Source organism: Babylonia areolata, chromosome 27, assembly GCF_041734735.1.
Source record: "Babylonia areolata isolate BAREFJ2019XMU chromosome 27, ASM4173473v1, whole genome shotgun sequence".
NCBI lineage: Eukaryota > Metazoa > Mollusca > Gastropoda > Neogastropoda > Buccinidae > Babylonia > Babylonia areolata.
Window position 1 is genome coordinate 18622875 of NC_134902.1, and position 12500 is coordinate 18635374.

A 12500-nucleotide genomic window follows, 5' to 3' on the forward strand; every position below is an offset into this window, starting at 1 on the left:
TATGTGTGTGTGTGTCAGTGTGTGTGTGATTGTATGTGCGTGTATGTGTGTGCGTGCGTGTGTGCCAATGTGTGTCAGTGTGTGTGTGTGTGTATGTGTGCGTGCCGTGTGTGTGTGAGTGTGTGTGTGTGTGATTGTATGTGTGTGTATGTGTGTGCGTGCGTGTGTGTCATTCTATGTGTGTGTGTGTGTGTGAGTGTGTAAGTCTGTGCTCTGTTGCGTGTGTAAGTGTGTGCGTGTATGTGTATGTGTCGCTGTGCGTGCAGCAGTTAGGCCTGTTATAATGTGGTCCGCACGCATGTCCGCGTTCATGTGTGATCATGCGCGTGTAACATACATGTGTGCTCAGATGAAAATCATTTGTGCATATTCCCGTTTTGAGACCAAACACACTTTCGATCAATCACTTTTTTCATCAGCTGGTTCGTAAACCATACGCCGTGGCGAAGTGGTTAGCCCTGGCGGATTGATTCTAGGGAGTGTCGAGGATTCGACCCTGATCAGAGGATGGCCCTCGGCCGGCTCCAACCCTGAGCTGAGTGTGCTATGGGTTTGAATGGGAAGATAAGTTGGGGACCACACAGTCCAGGCTCATCCAATTCACTCCAGATGTGTCTCTCTCTCTCACACACACACGCACACACACACACACACACACACACACACACATACACACGTGCGCTCTCGTGTGTGCACGCGCTCCTCACATTAACCAACCACTCAGGAAAAGATCACCAACATTTTTATATCATATCTGTATATTTGATCAGTGTATGAATCAATCAAAAGCAAAAAATAAAATAAAAATCATTTAGAAAAAAATTACACCGTGGTCTGGTCCATAGCAAAGTACTTGTTTAGAATACGTCAGCACTCAAGGTAAAATGGCAAAAAAAAAAAAAAAAGTAAGACGCAGAACTATATACAAAAAAAAAAAAAAAAAAAATCAAGATCAAAATATTTCTGCATTGAAAATATCTCATTAAAAGAAACACTCAATATTATTAATTAATAACTGTAGCGTTTGTAAGGCGTCGAATGTTTGAAATGATATGAATATCACAATAAAGGCTGATGAAGAAAAAGAGCTTTAATTGTGTCCTCAGCAACACGAGGTTGAAATGTCATTCAGCAGTTAGGCCTATTATGATGTGGTCCGCACGCATGTGCGCGTTCCTGTGTGATCACGCGCGTGTAAATTACATGTGTACTCAGATGAAATTATTTGTGCATATTCCCGTTTTGAGACCAAACACGCTTTCGATCAATCACTTTTTTCATCAGCTGGCACGTAAACCTGGAAAAAAAAAAAAAAAAAACAACCCAACAAAAACCCCCCACACCTTTCGAATTATGATTGTAGAAAATGCTAAAGAAACCATAACCACCGGAAAGCGACGATCTGTCATTGTTTTAGATTCGCCATTCTTTGAAAAATATGTTTAAATATAAATCTTTATTCAACGTTTTCAGTCTAAAAAAAAAAAAAAAAAAAAAAAAAAAAGGTATAAACTCAACTTTTTCTTCATTCAACAGTTTCATTTAAAAAACAAACAAAAAAAAAAACAGAAACAAAAACGGTTTAAAGTTGTTTTGTTTTTTCCAGTGCACATTTGGTTTTTAACAAATACGTGCAATTAACCCCGACTGTTCAAAACGGAACATAGAAATGAATGATAGGCAAATTCAAACTGAAAGAAAATGAAGAATAAACCCGAGCATGACTGAGAATGACTGCCAATGTCATGGTTTTCACCTCGTCATTTTGTAGAGCATGAACACATGAATAATTATTCCAACATCTTTATTCTTAAGTAGAAATAAACAACAACAACAACAACAAAAAAAGCATTTTGCAGTATCACTTTAAAACCAGTAACAGACACGAAAAACGCATAACATTTTCTTTTTCAATTTCAGTGTAAGAAAAAAGACATGGCCTGGTGTTTGTGTTTGCTTGTTGGTTTTTTTCTTTTTTTTTTATTCTTCTTTCTTTTTTCTTTTTGGTCTCCAAAACAGAAAATCAAAACCAAAACATGTTATGTTCACGCGTTTCGGGGCAATGACAACTCTCGAGAAGTGAGACCCCCGCCCCCACCTAGAAAACGTAATGATGCTACGTACATACAGCATGGTAAAATTTAAAAAGAAAACGGCAAAAAACCAAAAACCCAAGCAAACAAAAAAATAGTCATACACATAAAGGCTACTTGTACGTATGCTATGTGAATGAACGCGAGAAGTTGCCTCCTTAAAAAAAAAACACCCCAAAACCCCCCAAAAAACAAAAAAAACTGAGGCACCCAAAAATTATAATCGTGTCTCATGTAAAGCATCTGGCCAAATGATGACAGACGTATATTTGCTTAACAAGGTTTCTTGAACTGTGAAAATTATCTTTGTACTATTACATTCCATAACATTAGAAAAAAAAACCCTCCCCATTTAATCTGCAAGTTCAGCAGGCTGTTAACTGTATTATTAACAGTAGTCACAAACACAATAAATAAAATAAAATAGATTAAAAAAAAAAAGATATCGGTTTCAACAGCTCTTCCCAGGCACACAAAAAGCTTTACCCTTGCAATGATTACTGTGCTGGATATAAGAAAACTAGTTATCAACTTGTCAGTTGTTTTTTTTTTTCCAGATTATAAAAAAATAATTAAAAAGAAATATTGAACGTAAACTACCACGGTTTATTCTTAATTCGAAGCACCATTAAAGACTCGTACAGAAGACTGTTTAACATTCAACAATGATTAATTTGTTAACAGGTCAATCATTTTTGTTATTGTTAATCAATAATTAATCACATCTGGTGACATATAATTGGCAAGCAACCTGGTAGGCAAGGCATGGAGAGAGGGAGAGAGAGAGAGAGAGAGAGAGACAGAGAGAGAGACAGAGAGAGACAGAGAGAACGAAGCGCTTTTCATCAGTAGCGCTCGTTGCACATAATAGACCATGGAGAGAGAGATTAAGCCCTGTGCAGTGGTGGTAGTGCGAAGACAGTATATATAATTATATATATATATTTTTTAAAATAAAAACTGCTCAGGGATGATATGAAACCAACTGTATAGCTAACAGGAAACAACCTGACGCTTTAACTGGAAACAGCACAGCGCTAAGCTAACAGGAAAGGAACCAGCTACCAAGATACCATCGATAGGAAACCAAACTTGACATACTTGACATGCACTCCAAACGACATACTCTCCATGAGAGGCTGTTTTTTTTCTTTTCTTTTTTTTCCTTTTCTTTTTTTGCTCAGCGTAGAGTTCTTACCCCTCACAACGACAAACAGGCTGTCTTGGAAGAGGCTTCAATCGTCGTACAAGCCAAGTCAAGTCATGTCAAACGTGGTGCCAACAGGAAAACCAACTTCTTGCCAACGTGATTTAGAAAGGAATTCCCCCCCCCCCCCCCCTCTAAAATTACGTTTATCTAACATACTTACCGTGACCCACTAGTGCAGACTCAGGCAGGGAGTCCGATTCCTGTCCTGTGCAAACTACCATCCGCCTATGCGGAGAAAACGAAAGTAGCTACGGCCAGTAACCTCCCGGAAGTAGGTTACCTCCCCTCTGTATCCCTGGCTAGCTTCCTCTTTTGACAGACTACTTTTCTACTTCTTTTCTACTAACAGGAAACCTAGCGATTGTCACCAACTATAAAACTGGTTGATAAAACTGGTGGGAAAAAAAAAACAACCCATCAGCGCAAAAAGAGCAACAACTGGCCCACTAACAGGAAACTAATGAACTGCTTACAGAAAACCAGCTCAGTTCAGTTATCTAACAGGTATACCACTTTGGTTCTAACAGAAAGCCAGCTTCATGTTAAGTGGAGGAAAGTTCACTCTCTATTGTGTAAATGTTCAAACTGAAGAAAAGTGTGTGTGTGCATAATTTACCATTAAACCTATATATAACATATACCTCCTTGCAAATATATGTGCATATGTTAGCCCGTGCATATATTACCATATGCAATCCAAATATGTATTCATATATTTTCCCTATAGATCGTGACGAATATAAGCATAGATATTTTTGCCATATAGTTATTAATGACTATTACCATACGTATACTACTATATACCTACTAAAACGTGTGTGCATAAAAAATGCCCAAATCATTCTGCATGCAAAAACTAATTATATCACCAAAACTACTCCACATTTTTTTTCCTTTAAAAGGGGGTTTTTGGAAGAAGATTCAAAATGCAAAGTTAAAAAGAAATAATTTGTGAAACCCATGAGCTAATAATCATGTGACAGTTTGGTGCACAGAAAAAAAAAAGTCATAGATCCCCATTCATACTCATTCCAATGGAGTGATCGACAAACAGCGCACCGACATTGACAGCAAAGAACTCATTCGTGCGCTTGTACTGAGCTGATCGAACAGTTAGATTAAAAGAACAAAAAACAAAAAAAAAAAAAACAAAAAAACAGGAGGAATTAACAAGGGGATTAACAATATTACATACTAAAAAGTCATATTGTAGTGGCTTATATGTCACTCCGGACAACAACAGAATTGCTAGTTAGTTTGGTGTTTTCACAGCAGTGTTTGAAATTAAAAAGTTAAAAAGAAAGAACTGCTCCCTTTATATGATGAAGATAACAAACCCGCACCCCGCCCCCTCTGCCCCCCCCCCCCCCCCCCCCGCCCCGCCCCTCCCTCCCCCCCCCAAAAAAAAAATCTTCGCTCTTGTCCAAAAAATCCACAACCCCACCTTACCCTACCCTCACCTACCCTACCCCACCCTCATCACCAAACTACCAACAAACCTCCACCTACTCCACTACCGCATCCAAAGCTTCACCTCTCCATCACTTTCCACAACACCACCACCTCCATGACATCAACCACAACCAGCACCAGCACTCAGTAGTAGTATGTGGTACTGGCGGCGGTGGTCACGTAGACGACGACGATGACGATGATGAGGACGATGCTGACGCAGCCTCCAGCAATGGCCCACATTGAGTAGCGACGCGCCTCGGTGCTGTACGTGGTGGCGGCAGTGATGTCACCGCGCTCCACGGCACGACGGGACTGGCAACAGAGAAACGGAACGAAGTGAAAAGAAACGAAACAATTTTTTTTTTTTTTTTACAGAGAAACGAAACGAAACGAAACGAAATACTACGACTGCTACTGCTGCTACTGCTAATAATTTTTGTTCTTATTTTTCTTCTTCATCTTCGGAACAAAATGAAATGAAGTAAAACGAAACAAAGTGTTGTTGTTGTTTTTTGCACAGAAAAACGAAACGAAACTTAATACCACAACTACTATTACTACTGATGCTGATAATAATAATAATATCAATGGTACCATTATCATTGACTCACTTGTGTAAACAAAGTGAGTCTATGTTTTAACCCGATGTTCAGTTGTGTGTGTGTGTGTGTGTGTGTGTGTGTGTGTGGGTCCGTGGTAAACTTTAACATTGCCATTTTCTCTGAAAATACTTTGTCAGTTGACACCAAATTTGGCATAAAATAGGAAAAATTCAGTTCTTTCCAGTCATCTTGTTTAAAACAACATTGCACCTCTGGGATGGGCACAAAAAATGGTTTTTTTTTAAAAAGAAGCCAAATTATATGCAAACTGAATTTACGGTTATATTTATATTTTTTTTAATTCTCTAAACCTGGCACTTTGATCTGATATTCTGACACAACAACAAGAGCAGTCATTTTTTATCATTTTTTGTTCAAACAGGAACTTCTTTTGCTAAGCATGGAAGTTATATTTCTGGTGCATGTCTTTGGTGCAGATAGTAAAAAAGGGAAATTAATCTGTAATCAATGCTAGGGGGGTTAATTTGCTTTAAACTGATCTTTCTCATCTTAAACATTACATTTAGAAATTATACTCAATACATAAAAACCTTGTGTGTTTTACTCTCAGTGTATAGGACTTTCACTATATTCATTCGCCCAAGTGGTCTTTTTCGGAAAATACTAAAATCAGTACTACGAGTGGACTTCATAGATCTATTGGCTGAGCCCTGAAGGTCATGGGCAAAAATCAATTGCGTATACATATTTATACTTGTTCAAAGCGCGTGCTCATATTCCTCGCGAACGCGAAGGACGCCAATTTGTTTCAAGTTGTTGACCTGCCCGTTCAATCCTATATTCAATCGACAATACACGATAACATGTAATGAAAAGTTGGAGAAGGAGACCGATAAATATTTATTCAGAGAAAGATTTGTGAACGCCTCATCACTTACTGGATTATGCCCCAAACTGCCATAAAAATATCAACAAAATCAGTCGGAATTCACAGTTAAAAATAATAAACCATGAGAGTTAATACCCTTGATGAAACGTAAAAATTTCCAGTCTTGACTTTTCTCAAAATGAAGTCCTTTTCACTTCATACGACGTTTAGAAGAACTTGTACTTGGCTCTACATGCTTTTAGTTTAACAAAATACTCAATTTTCGTATCAACTTTAAAACTATAAAACCAGAATGAACATAAAAGAGAAATTGAATCGACCGAGTTGTACATTCCCGGCGGGTGTAACTAAACTTGTACATCTATCTAGATCCAGAGAAAACGGCTAAATATTGCAGTGTGATTGCGGTGATAGCCACGTCTCCTTTACCGCGGACTTAAAAAGAATTTTTAATTGCCCTTTAAGATTTTTTGAATGCCCAAGATACACCAGAATAATACCGCAATCGATTTATCGCCCTTAAAAAAACATGTTTAAATGTTAAATTTTTGAACGTGAGTTAAGGAGCCATGATAGTGTATTGGGTAAGACAGTTTCTTCTCATCCGAAAACGCGGGGTTCGAATCTGCCGTCAGGACTTTTTTTTCTTTTCTTTTTTCTTTTTAACCCGAAGCTTTGTATAACAAATATAGAACATATTTTAACGATTAGATTTTTTTTTAAGTGTATCACAAGTGAGTCTTGAAGGCCTTGCCTCTCTTCTTTTTACTATTGTTGTTCTTTTCTCTCTCTTCTTCTTCGGAACGAAATGAAATGAAACGAAAAAAAAAAGTTTTTCACAGAGAAACGAAAAGAAATACTACTACTACTACTACTACTACAATTACTACTGCTATTGATAATAGCAATAGTATCAATGATATCATTATTATTATTACTATTGTTGTTCATGTTTTTCTTCTTCGGAACGAAATGAAATGAAACGATTTTTCTTCACAGAGAAACGAAATGAAACGAAACACTACAACTATTATTGCTGCTACTGATAATAACAATATTAACATCACTGTCATTATTACTATTATTATTGTTGTTGTTCTTCTTATTTTTCTTCCTCTTCTGCGGAACGAAATGAAACAAAACGAAACGAAATACTACTACTATGATTACTATTGCTGCTGGTGATAACAATAATATCAGTATCATCGTTATCATTACTACTGTTGTTGTTGTTCTTCTTCTAATCAATAATTGTTTGTTTATGATCACCATCATCATCACGAGTAGTAGTAGTGGTGGTGGTGGTAATAGTAGTAGCAGTAGCAGTAGAATTAGCAGCAGCAGCAGCAGTAGTAGTAGTAATAGTAGTAGTGTCATTATCTATAAAAGAAACGAGGTGTAACGATTTTATTTATGTGTCACAGAATATTACGTGTTTTGTAAAGCACCTCTAGCGGTTTTCTACACATGGTATAAGTATCCACTGGTATTTCTTTTTTTTCTTTCGTGAAGGATAAGGAATAGGCACAATATACTTAAGGAAATAAGGTATCATAAACCAGAGACTGCTATTCATGAGCTCACTTTACCGCTAGGCCATAATTATCTTAACTGTCTTGTATATTTTTTTTATTGACTACATTTTTGTCTGTCTGTTGAATATGTAGTTTATTATACTTTCTGTATTCGGGTGAATCGAATGATTTAATTTATTTCTGTTACATGTTACGTGTATGTTCGTAGTGACTTAAATGTCCGTCTGGGGCCAAAGTTTGAATAAGACTGTTCCGCAACTTTTCACACACACACACACACACACAGAGGCGCGCGTGTGCACACACACGCACAAACACGCACACACACTCACTCACAGTCAAGCACGCACCAGCGCGTGTACACACAGAATGAAATATAATGGGTGGATGTGTGACGAGGATGAGTGAGTGAGAGAGAGAGAGAGAGAGAGAGAGAGAGAGAGAGAGAGACAGACAGACAGACAGACAGACAGACAGACAGAGAGAGCGAGGAGAAAGGACTGAAAGAGCGAGGGAGAGAGAGAGAGAGAGAGAGAGAGAGAGAGAGAGAGAGAGAGAGAGACAGACAGACAGACAGACGGACAGACAGATAGACAAGCAGACAGATAGAGATGGAGAAGATAGGGAAACGGGTTAGTGGTGAGGTCGTCAATCATACACTGCAGCGTACTGGGTGGGTGTAAGGCAAGTCAAACTGGACGATTAGGACACACACACACACACACACACACACACACACACACACACACACACACACACACACGCTTATCTTATCAGTCCGACCTTCCAAGTCATATGCATACCTCACAAGGACTCGACACGACACAACAGGACGCCAGCACAAGAAAGAGTTCTACGACTGACTGAGCGTGCGAGCCAACTGCTGAACCCAAAGTTCGTGAGCAGCTGGGCAGGTGACTAGTCAGATCATTCACTAAGGGTTGTATCAACCTCGATGAAGCGAGTGTTTTGTTTTGTTTGTTTTTGTTTTGTTTTAGTGTGTGTGTGTGTGTGTGTGTGTGTGTGTGTGTGTGTGTGTGTGTGTGTGTGTGTGTGTGTGCGTGCGTGCGTGTGTGTGTGTGTGTGTGTGTGTGTGTGTGTGTGTGTGTGTGTGTTTGCTTTTTACCCCTGAAAACGGAGTACGGCTGATGTAAGCATATTATTTTAATACTTACTCAGGGTCTTAATTCTTATCACTGGTTTAAAGTTATAAGTACCTTTTTGGGACACCCCGCGTTCTGATTACTCGTTTATCTGTGGGCGACTGATTTTTCAGTTCTTAAATTTTTGAGATCTCGCCTACTTGTAACGCTTAATTCCCAATCCTCAAATCATTGGCTAGATGGCATTGGCAACACAATAATCCATACTCCGCTTTGTCTGTTGCTATTCAGCTATCGCCAGGCAGAACTGGCAAAAAATTTAACACATATATGAGTGCTTTAAAGTTCGCAATCGATAACGACGCAAAGAGTGCTTTAACTCACTCAGTACGGCCAGTCCTCTCTTCTCCTCTACACAGACCCCTCGGATGTCCAGTGGGTGTCTCAATGACCCAACCTTTAGCTTCCGTCGTCAGAATTGTGGTATTCTTTGTCAACATTCACGTCTTCAGTATAAGAGCCTTCCGCTTGCAATATTTTGATGATGGTAATTGGGGTGAAACGGTGTTAACGTCGACTCTTTCGCCGTTCGTATGGAAAGAGTTAAAGTTCGCAGTCCATGACTATATGTCTTGTGCAAGACCCTGCATGTGCTTACAACTTGCTTTTATCTGTTTTGTTGTGTTTAGTTTTGAAGTGTCCATAAATTCCGTCGATGGGGTTTTAAGACGGATGGAGGTGTTCTGAGTTTTGACTGAATTCTGAGTTGCTCACGTGCTCACCTCCTGAGCTCTCATGATGGCCACCAGTCCCAGAGGCCAGCAGCAGCAGAGCGTGGTGAAGATGGCCAGGCCCATGTGGTCTGGAACCGTGGTCACTGCCATGGCCCGCACCGGCTGGTTCGTCTGTGGCAAACACACACGCACACACACACACACACACACGCACACACACACAAACTCAGTGCGCACACACACACACGCACTCACACACGTACACATACACACACACACAAACTCAGCGCGCACACACACGCACATACACACACACACACGGGTTCACCTTAGACAAAAATACATGCAACATTACGCAACGTTTGTTTGCACCCTCTCTCTCTCTCTCTCTCTCTCTCTCTCTTGATTAACAAACAGCATACCCAGTTCATGAACAAAATTATAGACACAGTTCTAGTTTCTCAAGGAGGCGTCACAGCGTTCGGACAAATCCATAATTATACGCTACACCACATCTGCTAAGCAGATGCCTGACCAGCAGCGTATCCCATTTGACTCACTTGTGTAAACAAAGTGAGTATGTTTTAACCCGGTGTTCGGTTGTCTGTGTGTGTGTGGCTGTGTGTGTGTGTGTGTGTGTGTGTGTGTGTGTGGTAAACTTTAACATTGCCAATTTCTCTGGAAATACTTTGTCTGCAAATACCAAAATTGGCTTAAACATAGTCCGAAAAAAATCTTCATAGTCATTCCAATAACAGGTTGTAAGTCTCCCGAATTAAGCCATAGTTCCGAATCATTAACGGTTTATTTCGTTGAGATGTATTCCGAAATCCGAAAATTTTAAAAACCGTTTTCCACTGAGTTTGGCCGACTAGAAAGTAGGTTGTTTTCGGAGACGACATGACCTCGTGTTCCTTGTTCACAATCAAAAGGAAAGAAATACAAATTCTGGACAGAACACTTACAGTGATACTAACTACACCATCGGCGTGTTTACTGCATATAAAGATTCTAAAGTGGATACTGAATTAACTGGAATGAACATAAAAGAAAAATTGAATCGATCGTTTCTTTCAGCCCTTTGTAGACTGGTTTGTGCAGATCTAGAGATCTACTATGTGCTGCGATGTGCTTGAAGGAGATGGCAACGTCTCCTTTACCGCCGAAATAAAAAACATAATTGACATATAATAAAACACACAAAAAACATGATTTAAACGGCGTTATTACGTCCACTACAATCACATCTATTTATCAGAGGAAGAAGAAAACGTCAACATTGCTTTAAGTTTTGAATTTAGCTATCTGACGTCAGATGTGCCACAACCTTAGGGATTGAGTCTGCTTGCATCAGAACTGAACATGCGTGGTTCGATCCCGCTCGCGTGCCTCTTTTTAATGATTTTTTTTCTCCCAAGCTTATCTATCATAGTTCATACAGAGCACTTTTCAACGATTTTTTTTTATCTCACTCAGTACGGCCAGTCCTCTCTTCTCCTCTACACAGACCCCTCGGATGTCCAGTGGGTGTCTGAATGACCCAACCTTCAGCTTCCGTCGTCAGAACTGTGGTATTCTTTGTCAACATTCATCTCTTCAGTATAAGAGCCTTCTGCTTGCAATATTTTGATGATGGTAATTGGGATGAAACGCTGTTAACGTCGTCTCTTTCGCCGTTCGTATGGAGAGAGTTTAATCTCTTTTTTCCCCCCTCCTCATGATTCCTTTCCTGGATAAAGTGCGAAGCACAAGTGAGTCTTGAATGCGTTGCCTCGTTTCTTTCTTCATTTTTTTTCCAACTCTTCTCTTAGTTGATCGAAGACTCCTTACATATGAGGACTACAGGAAAATCAGCTGTCTGAGCTATTTGGGCACTGCTGCTGCTGCCATTACATATAACAAACTACAGAAACTGAAAGCAAATGATAGGATTCATGGGGGACTGTCTTTGGAGGGGAGAGCGATAATATTACACATACAAACACACACACACACACACACACACACATGTGTGAATGCACACAAACACACACACACCCCACAACACAACACACACACAACACAAAACACACACACACACCGACACACACCACAACACAACACAACACACACAACAACAACAACCCCCACGCACAAGAATCGCTGCTTCCCACCTCCCCCCCCCCCCAGCCCAACCCCCTACCCAATTCCAACACATCCACACCCTTTACCTCCCCTCTCACCCCCACATCGCCCCCTCACCCCCAACACCCCACGCCCCCCCCCCACCCCACCCCAATCCTCAACAACCATCATTACCACAACAGTCTGCCGAAAGGCATAACCCGCAAGATGCTGGTCGTAATATCCGGCAAGGGGTGGGGGCTCAAAAAGCAACCTTTAACGTGTAAGAAATTTGTAAGTATACATAATTATATTACGGACACGAATCACACCACACACTGCCATCCCATTCCCATCCCCCCCACCCCCCCCCCCCCCAATCCCCACCACAATCGACACCCACATCCCATCCAAGTCTGACGATAAAAAAAACAAAAAAAACCTGATTTTTCCTGAGCACACACACACACACACACACACCACCACCACCACCAACAACAACAACACACACACACACAGAGACACACACACACGAATCACTACACCCCCTACCGCCCTCCAGGACCCCTCACCCCACCACAAGCCCAACTCCAACACCTCCCTCCCCTCACTCCCCCCCCCCCCCCACACACACCATTACCACATCTCCTTCCCCCACCCCCAACCCCTCCCCGCCTTAACCATTACCACTACTCCCTCCCCTCCAACCCCTCCCCCACCCTCCAAAAAAAACAAAAAAAAACAACCCTCACCCACAATCACATACCCCCCATCCCCCCCAAAAAAACCCCTCCCCCCCCTAACCATTACCACAT

The 12500-nt window shown here is 40.6% G+C and overlaps 1 protein-coding gene across 1 annotated transcript in view; it reads right to left on the minus strand.

The window, feature by feature from the left end:
* Positions 1-727: 727 nt before the first annotated feature.
* Positions 728-12500, minus strand: part of LOC143301658 (uncharacterized) — a 31059-nt gene continuing 19286 nt past the window's right edge. Inside the window, exons 3-4 of the mRNA XM_076616093.1 lie at positions 9631-9753; positions 728-5070 (exon numbers count right to left, since the gene is read on the minus strand). Of these exons, the coding sequence (XP_076472208.1) occupies positions 4900-5070; positions 9631-9753 (294 nt within the window). The 3' untranslated portion in view covers positions 728-4899. The remainder of the gene's footprint in view (positions 5071-9630; positions 9754-12500) is intronic.